General features: G+C 36.0%; 2 protein-coding genes across 5 annotated transcripts in view; one reads left to right on the top strand and one right to left on the bottom strand.

Annotated features, from left to right (window-relative positions):
- LOC125240827 (GATA-binding factor A-like) overlaps positions 1-5,230 on the top strand; it is a 69,535-nt gene extending 64,305 nt beyond the window's left edge. For all 4 annotated transcript variants that reach the window (XM_048148957.1, XM_048148956.1, XM_048148959.1 and 1 more), the window contains one exon: positions 4,378-5,230. The gene's annotated coding sequence lies outside the window, so the exon portion shown is untranslated. The remainder of the gene's footprint in view (positions 1-4,377) is intronic.
- Positions 5,231-5,273: 43 nt separating this feature from the next.
- On the bottom strand, positions 5,274-10,711 carry LOC125240829 (thialysine N-epsilon-acetyltransferase-like). Its single transcript, XM_048148960.1, has 4 exons — positions 10,478-10,711; positions 10,347-10,398; positions 9,684-9,895; positions 5,274-5,442 (listed from the first exon to the last, which is right to left on the bottom strand). Exons 1-4 carry the CDS (start codon positions 10,562-10,564, stop codon positions 5,281-5,283), a joined length of 513 nt encoding a protein of 170 aa, XP_048004917.1. The 5' UTR covers positions 10,565-10,711; the 3' UTR covers positions 5,274-5,280.
- Positions 10,712-14,704: the final 3,993 nt, after the last annotated feature.

Here is a 14,704-nt window from a genome sequence, read left to right as displayed (position 1 = left end):
CACTCTTGTGGATAAAATGTCGTTTTCGAATAACAAAGAAAGCCTTTACCAGTTGGTGTAGTGAAATAGTTATTTGTTTTACAAGGGGGCAAAGTTGTTGTTTAACCGCACGTGCCAATATTGATACCTGAGCAAGCGAAAGATTCCAATATTTAACGGCGAGCGTAGATTGAGGTTCAAAAAATGGAATCTTGAGCGTTGCGAGGGTTTCAATGCACTTAGGTTAAACAAACTTTGCTACCGAGTGAAACACAAAATGTTCACCACACCAACACGAACAAAATACTAACTATAAAACATCAAACTAAATCAAATCCAGCAATCTATTCAATTTTTATGATTCAAAATAATTACTCATTTATAAGTAAATTCTACCAGCCATCTCAAGGCATCGAGTTTTTTGTATGAAATTGCTTTGCACTCTTGTGGATAAAACGGAATTTTGCTATACGTTTTCGAATATCAAAATTGATCTTTACCAGTTAGTATGGTGAAATAGTTATTTGTTATACAAGGGGGCAAAGTTGTATTTTAACGCCGAGTGTGGAATTGAAAAACGAGCAAGTAAAAGGATTCTATAGTTGAACCACGAGCGAAGCGAGTGGTTCGAGAATAGAATCCTGAACTTGCGAGTTTTTTAACACACGAGAAGTAAAATACATTTGCACCCGAGTGTAACACAAAACTTTTCCCCTCACTATAGCGAGGAAACTACAACGCAAAAAATGCGTTTATCACTGCTTCCAGAAGTTCCACAGGTGGTAAATCATCTTTATTACTAGATTCACCTACTTTTATCAATATTAAAGCAGTTAATTTGACTTTATTCAAGGTCAAATTACTTTACCCACTAGTGGATAAAATGCGTTTTTACCCGCTGGTATTAAAGGACAAAACACGTGTTTCTGAGCTAGTGAGGGGAAAAGTATATTTCCCCTCACTATAGCGAGGAAAGTACAACGCAAAAAGCGCGTTTTTCACTGCTTCCAGTAGTCCCACAGGTGGTAAATCATCGTCATCACTAGATTCACTCACTTTTATCAACTTTGAAACAGAAAAAATGACTATATTCAAGGTCAAATTACTGTATCCACTAGTGGATAAAATGCATTTTTACCCGCTGGTATTGAAGGACAAAACACGTGTTTCCGAGTTAGTGAGGGGAAAAGTATATTTTTTTAGGGTTCCGTACCTCAAAAGAAAAACGGAACCCTTATAGGATCACTCGTGTGTCTGTCTGTCCGTTGTCACAGCCAATTTTCTCCGAAACTACCGAACCGATTAAACCTGTGACCCAAAGACGGACATGTAATTTTAATTAAGAAAATTCAATTATAGGGGCCACTTTTGGGGGATAAAAGTGAAAATTAAAAATCAAAGTTTCTAGAACTATATTGTGTTACATATTGAAATGAAAGAGCTTTTCATAAGTATTTCAAAAATATTTTTTTAATAATTTTTAGTAAAGTAATTTTTAAGTAATTTAAGAAAATAGGCAAAAAATGACCCCTTATCTCCGAAACTACTAAGCGTAAAATTTTCAAAAAAATACACAAGATAGTTTTCAATCTATAAATTACAGGAAAACCTATTAAAAAAAAACTCAAATTACGAATTTCACTCACTGCCGCTGCAAGGAGTTACCAAATCTCTTGAAATTGTGTGAGAGCGTTTGAATATTACATATAAACTCATTTCTGTTTCCTTTTGTTCAAAATATCGATTGTTCGCAAAAATGACTTAAGTTCCTACTAAAAAGAAGGCGCTTAAGCCCTTCTTGTAGTGTACGGAACCCTTGCAACGCGAGTACAACTCTCACTTGGCCGGTTTTTTTTTATATCATGATAACCCCTCTGAATAGCACGTCAGTAAGAATGGGGACGTTACGTTAACTGAATTATAGGTAGGTACGAGTAGTTTGTTTCTTAAGTGGCTTGTTTCAAAAATGATAATGGGTAGGTGGTACCTACTTTAATAAATGATGGTACTACTTTTATGCACTAGTACCTACCTACTTACGCAAAATAGTAGTAGGTATACTTTATATGCGCCTATGTCGACACTAAAAAGGCCATACATATGCTACGAGAGAATTCGTAACTCATGTCTATTTAAAACACGACCGAATTCGAAAAAGGGATATATGTTTCCCTGATCAGATATTTTAGAATGCTTCACTACTCTTGGGATTCTATTATAAAATCCTTCCCTTCGTACGGTCGCAATCAGATATATCTGAGCGGCCAGGGTGCGCTAAAATATCTGACTGAACACGCCTTCTCGCCTTGATAATAGAGGCATGTTCAGATATTTGTAGCAGAATAATATTATATATGTGGCGTAACATTCCCTTTTAGAGAAGACAGTTGTCATAGCAGTACCTATACGGGATCAGCTGTCATCTGAACCTATTTAAAAATCTACCTGTTTGGCTACCTGGAAATATTCTAGATACTTACCTACCTAACTTCAAATCGTAAATAGGTTTAAACTAGTCTCTCCTGAAACCTTGCTAATTATTAGCAAGTACCTGTATTATCTTTTCGTCATCACCTAGGATTTAGAGAATTAAGTAAGTACCTACGTAATTTAGTTAGCTTCGTAATTATAATATTTTTACCGTGTAATTTCAGCAAGCACTGATATCTACAATCATTTGAATAAATGCGCAGTTCAAATGAAATAATATCATAATTAAATTGGTAGGAATAAACGTGCAGAGACCTATTGATCAAGTAGGTACCTACACGCAGACGATCATTACATTACTAACTTAGCACTTAGTATATAATATATATATATATATATAATAGTTCTTGTTTTAGTGGTGTAAGTAGGACTGTATTGATATGTGAGCTGGTTTTGTGAAAAGGTCACAGGTGTATGAAATATTTTCGTAAATATTGACTCAAAACCGACAAATTGTGCATATTATAAATAATGATTACATATATAAGACGGTCCTTGCGCTCATACGAATACTGCAAAGGGAGGTAACCTAACTGAACAAATATTCCTAAACTAAATCAGATAGAAAAGTACAGTGAGTTTGTAATACCTGGAGACTACATTACTTAGATACAGTCGTGTCTCTTAATGCTGATTGTAGGGGCGGTTTCAGATTAGCGTATGTTACCTTACGTGAGATGTACACGACTCTTTCATTGTTACGAAACAATCTAAAAATTTAAATGGTCTAGATGAGCTTACTCACTTGTGCCATGTACGTTAGTCTGAAATCCCTATAATGGCTTTATTACAACGGTTTTATTGCTCCTTAATGTACGTAGTTATACCATAATTACTGCAATGCGAAGATTTATTACTGTGTTGCCTTTAGTGGCAGCTGGTCTAAAGTATCAAAATGTCCATGTAACCAGAAAGACCTACTATATAAAATTATGAATTCAAAATGTCACAGTATCAATATTACATACTTAATATCAAATTGACTAGGTCGCCCACAAATCTTTTTTCCGTTTTATCTTCACTTTAAAGCGATATCGGCTCCTATTCTGTGTAGTTTGGCCTTCGCCATTTGAGAATACCTAACGAACCCAACTTTACCTATAAAATATTGTAATCGAGTCAATATTGTGGTAATTTCGATACTATGGTAATTTTGTACAATTGATCAATTTAACACTTGGACATTTTGTATACGGAGACATTATGATATCCTAGACATTTTGATACTTTAGACCAGCTGCCACTAAAGGCTAAGTAGGTACTCTTATTAAAGAACCGTAACTCCCCAATTATAGTCCAGGGGCCCGTTTCTCGAAAGGTACAAGCCTTGTATTAAAAGTGCGCGAATTGTCAAATCGTATGGGTTGTCATGGAAACACACTTGTAATACAAGGCTTGTACCTTTCGAGAAACGGGCCACTGGGGTCCATTTCTCGAAGCTAAAAGTTACAAGTGGTTGTCAATGTCTAATATGATAAGTTGGAAAGAGACTTCCGCTTGTAACTTTCACTTTTGAGAAATGGGGCCCAGTACTACAAATACTTATGGTCCACAAGTTCATCAAGAATTTTCATCCATTTATATAATTAGTCAGCCTCAGCACTGCAAAAAATAAAGCACACCCGAAATATTTACAGTTAATTATGGACCATAGTTGGAAGCTTTGGACTATAGTTGAAGAGGTTTACCTTTAGGTACTTTTTATAAGAATTTTTAACTTGTTGCGTCAAAGAAGCAGATAACGTATAAAAGAAATTACATGTCAGATAAAAGTACCCTATATCCTTCATCCTATCTTCAAATAGAAATGTGTTACTTAAGTAAATATTTTAAATAATTAAATGCCCAAGCGAATGAGAATTACAAAATTAACGAGATGAATAAAAATAATATTTTTAATATGTTAAGGTGAACCTTAAGCAAGTGGGACTGTGCAAGATAACAGTGGCGTAGCCGTGGCACCGCACAGGCAAGGAATTTGATACAATACCACCCCACCAATGCATTCCACAAATTAGATAAAGAACAAATGCCAAGGAATCTGTTTTAGATTTAAGTGTATGATGTAAGTTATGTATATAACAAATATTTCAAATATTTATAAATATTTACCTACTGTATTAAATCCGGATTTGTTACATTTTACAAGTCACTCAACCAGCACATGTAGTTATTTTAAGCATAAATATTGATGTAGAAAAATACTTCATACCTAAAAAATATATTTGACTAACTAGACTTCTGCTAGCTTATGGAATAAACTACAACTCCAGAAGTTTCTAAATTGCTTTCTATGAGTGCAAAATACTTATCAGGCACTACTCGAAATGGTGTTACTGAGAGACGTTTTTTGCAATGCCTCTGAAAACGGTTGTCAATTTAAATAACAAAGTGTTCAAAGCAGGACTACAGCGACTCTGCATGTTAAATACTGTGTGAATAAACTTGGAATGAAAACCTTAAGGTGTAATCTGATAGTAATTCAAATGAAAACGATAATTACTGTAAACAGAGTAGTATTATTTATAGACTAGGTAAAATGGCATTTATAATTATATATTTGTAAATAGTTCTGTTAATGACAATTATGTTTTTAGTATTAGATTTTACGAATTTTATTTTGATAACAAATATAGACTTTGTCACGACATCGACATTGGCAGTATCACAGCAAAGTTAAGCTAAATTTACTACAACAGTAATCTACACAATATGTAGTATATAATATTACATTACAAAATATACCCATAATGTTTGATCACATTGAGTCTTTTATTTAATATCCAACAATCCAACACTACTCTCTGTTTATTAGCTAGCTGCTTTTTGGAAAGCATCTCCAGTCAGACGATACAAGCACCACTGTTCAGTTTTGGTCAGATTCACAGCTCCAATGGACTCATAAAATGATCTTGCTTCATTCCATTCTAATACATGAAAGTCTAATCGTGAACATCTGGCCAGAGCTGCTTCCTGGAAAGTAAAGAAGAGGTGAAAAGGTAGAAGTACTAGGTATAAGTAATAACAGAATATGTACATATTATATTGTACACAATGGCCCATTATTAGTTGTAGTGGGAAAGCTCAATCCTTCTTTGCATGATTTTTTATTTATTTTTGAAATAAATCACGATAACGTTAGTCGAATTAAAACCGAAATAAATTACACATATGAAAGAAAAAGTGACCAAGTCCTCTGGTGCCTGAGGCTGGAACTCCAGCCAACTTCCAGCCTCAGGCACCAGAGGACTTGGTCACTTTTTCTTTCATATGTGTAATTTATTTCGGTTTTAATTTATATACATAGTAGTGTGACTACTTTAAGACAGCACAAGTTGAAATATTTTCAATAGATTATAATTTAACTTGTGTTCATTAGAACGTTAGTCGACCTTAAGATTATGGTAATATAAATACAAAAAATGTATAAGGTAAAATTTACGGTTTGTTAGCCGTTCGTCTGGCTCGCATTTGGTCTAGGTCGCTGTTTGTCCACTTAGCGTTTGGTCCAATACGCAATTTGCCCTAAAATCCGGACCAATAGCGAATTGACTTACGCAGCTTGAGTAGCAGTTGGTCCCAATCGTAGTTCGCCATAGATGCATTTTGACATACTCGCTGCTTGCCTCATAAACGGTTCGCCCTATACGCAATTAACCCTTTTCCGAGAGGTTGAGGTTCCTAGTTGACTACGGAACGCTAAAACATTGATTGCCTGTTCTTAACCTGACAGTTAAAATATAGCAGACTTTTATGTGCGAAGAGAAGTTTTTTGCTCCTGTACAACGGTCCAAAATAATCCAGAGAGAAGCTAAAATGAAGATAACGTGTTATTTTGATCAGTATCTATCAAACAATAGTTGTGCGAATCCACAGGTCCAGCTAGTAATATATACATATATCATTTTAATTTATTTTCTTTTTATCGGATAGTTATCGAAGAGGCACTTAGAACTCTTTAGAAGGTTATTAATACATAGGTTATATTTGATTTCAATATCATCTTTGCCGCTTATAAAATGACGTGACGTATTGTCAAGTTTTCAATGAGATATTTACTTATCAGATTTTTTAATATCAAAAAATTCTGTTGCGTTCTTGCAAACATTTGTGTTGAGGTTCTTGTTGAGATGGATATAACATTTATAACTAGTAAAAGGGGTCATCCTGTGTTACTGAGACAAGGATACCGGTACCACTTAAATACGAAAAATGATACTGGCAGTACTCTTTGGCGATGTCATAACAGAAGTCAGTGCAGTGCCTCTATAACCCTAAATGTTGACCGTGATTGTGTGATAAGACAAACTGAACATACTTGTGAGCCTGACCACGCCAAAAATATAGTTGATATTACATTTTGAAGAGTGTAAAAAGAAAGTGGCTGTCGATTTTGGATCCGTCCAAGGAATATTTGAGGACTCATTTATACAACTGACAGAGAGCGGTTTAGTGGAACCGGAACAAATTCCTTAATTTTATTCCAAGAGAGATACTCTATATCGACATAAAAAGAAAGAGTTAAATTTAAAGAGCTTGTCAGTCACGATTCCAAAAGCCATTGCTGAAAACTTTTTAGTTATTGAAGAAGGAGATGATAATAAAATGTTGGTATTTTGTACCAACTTATCCAGGCAATTGATCCGGGAGAATGCATGTACGATTTATGGTGATGGTACCCGCAAAAGAGCGTCTAAACCTTTTCGTCAAATATACACATTGCACGCTGAAATAGGTTCCACCACTACTCGCCCAAATATTGTGCCAATCGTTTATTGTCTTCTACCAGATCAGACACAAGCGACTAACGAAACGTTGTTTACCTCTTTAAAAGAGAAGCTGGGCTTAGACATTTGTCATTTCAAGTCAGATTTTGAAATTGCACAAATAAATGCTATAAGAGCTGTTTACCCCGGTGCTAAAATTAGTGGCTGCTATTTCCACTACCAACAGGCGATCAGAAAAAAAATCAAGGAGTTGAATTTGAACAAGACGTCTGAGGGCAGAAATATCAAAAGATACTGTTCGTATTTAAGCTTGTTACCAACATGCTTTTTAGCGGATGCTTGGCTGGAGATAATGGGGACTGCTGGCTCCATTTAGAACAGCGATGAATTTATTGCTTTTCAGCAATATTTTTTGAAGCAATGGGTACCCTTGTTTCCCATTTTAAGTGTTGCTTATGAAAAACAAAGGACAACGAATCTGGTCGAAGGGTGGCACAACAGGATTAACAAAAAGATACCAGTAAAGCCAAACTTACTGCTGTTAGTTCAACATTTAAAAAAGGAAGGGCGGCATTTTGATGCTGTAATAAGAAAGTTCAATTAGCCGAAAAAGAAGGTTGCAAGACTTAAAGTTCAACAAGATGCTAAAAAAAGCTTTAAGAAAGTTAGAAGGAAATGAGATTCAACCACGTCAATTCCTAAAAAAAATTATTGTCAAAAATGATATTTTAGAAACTTAAGAGAAGGACTTAATGTAGGTATTTTTGTTGATGTTAAGATAAGTTTTAAGTTGTTTCGTTAAATATATAAACTATTTTGCCAAAACGAGATTTTCTTTACAACAATACTGTTTTACGATTGTATGTTATCTGAATCTAACCATTAATCTCAAAGCGTGATTTTTTTTTACTGAGTACGAATAGATAATTAACCTGAGTTTGTTACAAGCATCCAATGTTATATCAATGCGAAACGAGTATAACGCAAATAAAAATTTACGTACAGGACGAACGGGTTATTCCCATCTGTTACCACCCAAATGACACCAGTGGTAACAACTGTTTTTTTTTCCACTTGTTACCACTAGAGTAGTCGGGGGTAACTAGTGAGAATATTTTTCCCACTTGTTACCAGTAAATTATTTATTTTTTCCAGTAGTTACCACTGGTGACAGATGGGTGGTCACAAATGGGAATAACCCGGACGAACCGCTTTTGAGGCAAGCAGCGAGTATGTCAAAATGCATTTATGGCGAACTACGATTAGGGCCAACTGCTACAAAGTCAATTCGCTGCGCTGTTGGTCCGGATTTTAAGGCAAATTACGTATTGGACCAAACGCTAATTGGACAAACAGCGACCTGGACCAAATGCGAGCCGGACGAACGGCTAACAAATCGGACATTTCTAAGATTTTTTAGCCATGCCCAAACGAAAAAGCTGCGATCACTTATACTTGATTTTCCATCACTAATAAATGAATCGCCATACTAAATTTCCATCACATACTTTCGAGTTACTTTATGTTTCAATTTCGAAAATGTGGCCACAAGAAGTGACCTAATATTAAATGACATACCTAGTTACCTACTTACCTGATACACATGAATTATTCCGCAAATAACAATATTTTCGTAGTACTATCGCTCAAAATTGAAACACAAGGTCAACAATAGGCTACTTGCCTCCTTGACATATCAGCTTCTTTTTAAGAACTGTCAAAACGAATTTGAACGACTAGCTAATACTTATGGAATTTATATGAAATCGAATTGAGTGACGTCATGGTCAATTCAGTTACGTTATACATTTCTACCGGACTTATTAAATAGAAATTCGATTTAGAAATAACTTCTGTCCATGTGTTTCTTATAATTATCTGCTGCTTCATATAATTATCTGCTGCTTCGTGCATGGTATTATTTTATTTTAAGAACAGTCATGTTCCCTATTTTCGTAAAAGGCGCAAAACGGTGAGCCCGCAAATAAAAAGTTTAAATGTCCAAATTCTGTTTAGTTTTTAAATCACAACTATGTTCCATTTCAAAGTATACTGTTGTTAAAACACAATAGTCTTCAAATAAATGCCAATGACCCGCAAAACTTTAATTAACAGGACAATGATATGATGGAAATTTCCATCACCATGCACCGGGCCACCTTCAGCACGAATATCTAATTAAAAAAATGACATATGAGAGTTTTGTGCATATTCATTACAATAAAATTAGTAAGCTATTGTTACAAAATGATTTGTCAGTCTATCTATTATATTACCCCTCTCAGGCATGGATAAAGCTTGAGGCACATGGATGGACGGACATAGGATAGTTTTTACCAATCATCATCATCAAACCCACAGGAATGTAATTGCAGCAACAGGATTTTTCATTTTCTTATCATAATCATGAATTCTTAACATAACAAGTCTGTGTCGACATACTGACTATAAATATTTTTAAATGAGATACATCAAAGTAATCTTTACCTTGGCTACTGCATTAAAAAGCCTTCTCCCTATACCTTGCTTCCTCAGCGCAGGTTTCACATACAAGTCTTCCAACATCATTGCACGGCCCTCCCAAGTGGAATATGTTGCAAAGTACAGAGCATAGCCAACAATTGCATTATTAGTCTTCTTCTGTGCTACAAGAAGCAGAAATGCTGGTGGTGTTGTGTCAAACCCATCTCGTTGTAAATCTAGTAATAAATGAACACATTTTAAACATGAACATCAAAATTGTTGTTGGTAACTTTGATATTTAAAAAGATACTTCATTCCCATTTTGAGGTAGCTTAAGAGTTTGCACTCCATAAATAACTTAGTATTTTTTCTGTGTTAGAATGTCCTATAATATTTATTATTTTATTAAAATGTGAGAATAAATTGATTTATGAATTATGGATGTACCTGTACTTTACTGTAAGCCTAGTCGTAAGCTAGTTTTAAGGAAAATTTGCAGTGCCTTAACAGGGTTCATGTGTGACCCTATCATATTGCAACACCTGTTTTGTACCACATGATTATTATGCAATAAGTTATGAATTATACAGTATCACCTTCACCTTATATATTTTTACAATTCCAAATCTATATTTCAATTTTGAGATCACCGCAACTAATTATTTTCTTAATAGAAAGTTACCACACCTGTAGCATTCATTTTCGGACCATCTGGCATATTTTGGAAATCTGCCAGTTCCTAAAAAAGGCAATAAATAATATTTATAATACCGACGTAAAATTGATAAATAATGAATTATTGATATAGTCTTAAATACCTGTATTAGGCTAGCGACAGCCGACATATCGTTCTTTCTGGCTGGTCTGATAAGAACATCAGCATCGTGCAAGTCTTCACTTTCCATTTTAATCACGCTAAGTTTATGATTTCTTAGTAATTTTCTCAATAATTATTAAGATAACGGTCTAATTATTTGCATACCAAATACCAGTACCGTAACCGCTAAGTCCGCGATTAATACAATCCAAACACTGATCACTGATCAGTGATATGATATGAACACTTGAACAGTGACAGTTGACATTTGACACTAAACTGACACAGTGACAGTGACACTACAGTTGCGCCCAAAAACTCCAGAACATGAAGAATAGATGTTAGACCATAGATTTAGAATTATTAAACTAGATTGTGGAATCACATTTTTTGCCATACTAAATTGAACTTTATCACTGAGACAGAAAGGTGATCGTATCAGACTAGCGAAAACGGTCCACATGAGAGGGCATTGTTTGGACTGGTGTCCCTCTCGCACGTGTGGCCAGTGTTAATGAGGTTACCATAGTATAGTAGAGGAGTGGAATGAGAATTTGTATGGGGGGGGTCATAATAATTCCCACAGAACCGAAGTTTGGTTTTTTTAGTTCTTTGTGTGTGTCTTTTTGACATACTAAAAATATAGTAAAATATATTTATGCAAAATGCGTTTTTTCGACCGCCAAAAGTTGTATGAAAAATTACTATGGAAAAAAAATCCTAAAATTTAAAAATCGTCTCAGGGTGGCTAGCCGAATGGCACAAACGTTCACGAAACGCTCACGAAACGAAGCGCTAATAGATATCTATCTCTATCGCGCTTGCGTATTGGCGCGACAGAGCCAGCGGCGTATCGCTTTCGTTTGGCGTCGGAGAAATGCCATTCGGCTACGGGGCCTGGTATCAACTTATGGGGAATTAGGCGGCAAATTTTTTTATAGCGTTGATGTTTAGCAAAAATATAAATATTTTTCACTATTTTGGTAAAATAAAAAATGATAAAAATCATAAATTTGATGAAAGGAAGTAATTAAAACATAAATTTCAGCAATGTAATTTTTTTCATATGTCCCACACCATGGTAAATACGGGTACGATCCACCTGGTGATTAGCAGTTACGGTAGCCTATGACGCCTGCCAATCTAGAGCCTCCACATGCGCGTTGCTGGCCCTTTAGGGTACCTTTCCACTAGAGATGCGCAACGTGATAGTGTTTGATATCCAATATCCACCAATCATGTTCACTGTTCACAAAGCGTAGCGCTAGTAGGAACGGGTTCGACTAAGCTGATTGTGGATATCAGAAGCATCCATAACACATCTCTGGTGGAAAGGCACCCTTAACAGTCCTCAGCTAGCTCGCAGGATAACACGCGTCCGCGGGAGAAAAATCCTCCTATATAAGCCTACATCGAAAACAGATGCCTTAATCTCGCTGTCCAAGGCTCTAAGTCACGCGGCCCCGGTAGCCCAAAGAAGCGCTGGCTGGACGTCGTGGGAGCGGACATACAAGAGAACAATCTCACGTCTAAGTATGCTGAAGACCGGGCAAAATGGAGAAGACTGAGTAGGAAAGCGGACCCTGGCGCTAGGCCGGGAAAACGCTAGGTTGAAGAAGAAGAAGCCGCAGTGTGCGACCATATACGGGTCCAGGGTGTGTGGATGCGCAGATTTATGACTAGAAAAACCGATGATTATTAGGTTTTGGTTTTCTCTAGTGTTCGATATAATGCTTTATCGACAGTTTTTTTATAGGATGCGACAATTTATATACTTATATTGAACCCCACCAAAATACAAGTTCATGGTAAATACGGCTACCCAATAGGAGGATTTTTCTCCCGCGGACGCGCGTTATCCTGCGAGCTAGCTGAGGACTGTTAAGGGTGCCTTTCCACCAGAGATGTGTTATGGATGCTTCTGATATCCACAATCAGCTTAGTCGAACCCGTTCCTACTAGCGCTACGCTTTGTGAACAGTGAACATGATTGGTGGAGAGTTTTGAATGATTCACGGTTATTTTCATTAGACTTATATTGACCGGGATATAGACCGTGATTACCTTTTTGATTTTTGTCGAGCTCCCGATATTTCGAAAAGGTAATCACGGTCTATATCCCGGTCAATATAAGTCTAATGATTGGTGGATATCAAACACTATCACGTTGCGCATCTCTAGTGGAAAGGTACCCTAAAGGGCCAGTAACGCGCATGTGGAGGCTCTAGATTGGCAGGCGTCATAGGCTACCGTAACTGCTAATCACCAGGTGGATCGTACCCGTATTTACCATGGTGTGGGACATATGAAAAAAATTACATTGCTGAAATTTATGTTTTAATTACTTCCTTTCATCAAATTTATGATTTTTATCATTTTTTATTTTACCAAAATAGTGAAAAATATTTATATTTTTGCTAAACATCAACGCTATAAAAAAATTTGCCGCCTAATTCCCCATAAGTTGATACCAGAGACGATTTTTAAATTTTAGGATTTTTTTTCCATAGTAATTTTTCATACAACTTTTGGCGGTCGAAAAAACGCATTTTGCATAAATATATTTTACTATATTTTTAGTATGTCAAAAAGACACACACAAAGAACTAAAAAAACCAAACTTCGGTTCTGTGGTAATTATTATGACCCCCAAGGCTATATCTCCTCTACTAGTAGTAGTATTTTTATCTGTATATTATGACTGTATGACTATATAACTTCTTATATTATTTTAGTGTTCAACATCAAGGTAGAAAAAGGAAAAAACAAGTCTGTTTATTTTTACACAGTTTCCAATCAAACACTATCACCCGGATCAGGCTCCTACCTCAGAGAGTGAAGCTCCAACAAAGCCCCAAGATAAGCCCTCTCGGCCTAGATCCTCAAATGAACATCCATTCATACAGTTGCTGACAGAAGGAGTAGTACTTACACCAAAGTTTCCTGGTCTCCCAAAGAGAATAAAGGTCTCCAAAACTAGATTGTGGAATCACATTTTTTGCCATACTAAATTGAACTTTATCACTGAGACAGAAAGGTGATCGTATCAGACTAGCGAAAACGGTCCACATGAGAGGGCATTGTTTGGACTGGTGTCCCTCTCGCACGTGTGGCCAGTTTTAATGAGGTTACCATAGTAGTAGTATTTTTATCTGTATATTTGGTATTGATTGTTTATTTACAAGACTAATGACAGACGGCGGGGTCTCGACCGAAGGCAGCTTACTTTAATTTAAGGATTTTTGACTTATTAAGTGGATTATTTCCATATTTATTCGTCATCTAAGTGAAAATGTGGATTATGGATGCCTTTTAACAGTTCATGCACGTTCCTGCGTGCATATAGTGCTATAAAATGTATATTCGGTGTATGTTAGGAGCCATTTTTATTATATTTATTTTGTGCGTTCATTGTGATAATGCAGCTAATTACAACGAAAGCAAGGAAATTTACGATCAGATGGCGCTGCTCGCCACGGTAAACATTGGCTCCGCGATTTATTATTTTAAATAAATACAAAAACGTGTGAAACACAGTAAATAATGGAGGAAGAGGATAATTATAATACAAATAAGTGATGTGCGCGTTATAAGATATAAACATGTACGCGAAAGTGGAAAAGTCTCATATATAATATGGTGCACTGATTTCGTGTAAATTACTGTGATAAACTATTAAGTTCGTGCGTCGAGTGCCACTTGAAAACGCCACAGAACACACAGAACAGAACTGTATCGATCGAAGAAAAAAACAGTGAGTAAATAGCTATATATTAATGCCGAAGCGCACAAACTACCATTGGAAATTCAATTGTAAACAAAGAGTGACACATCAGCTGTTAGCTACCCAACTGTGCGCCATCTGTTGTCACAACATTGAACCAATTTGAGTGCACACGCCAGTGGGACGCATGAGCATCGAGCCTTGAATCACAACGCCATCTACTGAAAAGTTGATAAACAAAATCGACCCGCATCGGAAGACGTACATACTGTGGTATAACTGGTTAAGTTGGGAGCAAACACGTTTCGGTCAATGATCACAAGATGTCGTCCTTATGTACAAATTGTAATGTATCAATAGAGAACAAAGATGTTCTAAAATGTTTGAAATGCAAGCAAGTTTATGACATACAATGTGCAGGAAGATCCCTTAAACTCTTTCGCCTTATGACATCTGAAAGTAAAAAAAATTGGGTATGTGTAAAATGTCGAGATGGGAAAAGCA

Source organism: Leguminivora glycinivorella, chromosome Z (genome assembly GCF_023078275.1).
Source record: "Leguminivora glycinivorella isolate SPB_JAAS2020 chromosome Z, LegGlyc_1.1, whole genome shotgun sequence".
NCBI lineage: Eukaryota > Metazoa > Arthropoda > Insecta > Lepidoptera > Tortricidae > Leguminivora > Leguminivora glycinivorella.
The sequence above is the reverse complement of the archived record's forward strand: the minus strand, read 5'-3'. Positions and strand labels throughout refer to the sequence as shown.

What these genes read in the sequence shown, in the direction of transcription:
- LOC125240829 (XM_048148960.1), bottom strand. Translation starts at nt 10,564, where the DNA reads ATGGAAAGTGAAGACTTGCACGATGCTGATGTTCTTATCAGACCAGCC. An exon ending in CTGTCGCTAGCCTAATACAG is followed by an intron (nt 10,399 to 10,477) that starts GTATTTAAGACT and finishes TGCCTTTTTTAG; the next exon opens with GAACTGGCAGATTTCCAAAA. An exon ending in TTTTTAATGCAGTAGCCAAG is followed by an intron (nt 5,443 to 9,683) that starts GTAAAGATTACT and finishes TTTACTTTCCAG; the next exon opens with GAAGCAGCTCTGGCCAGATG.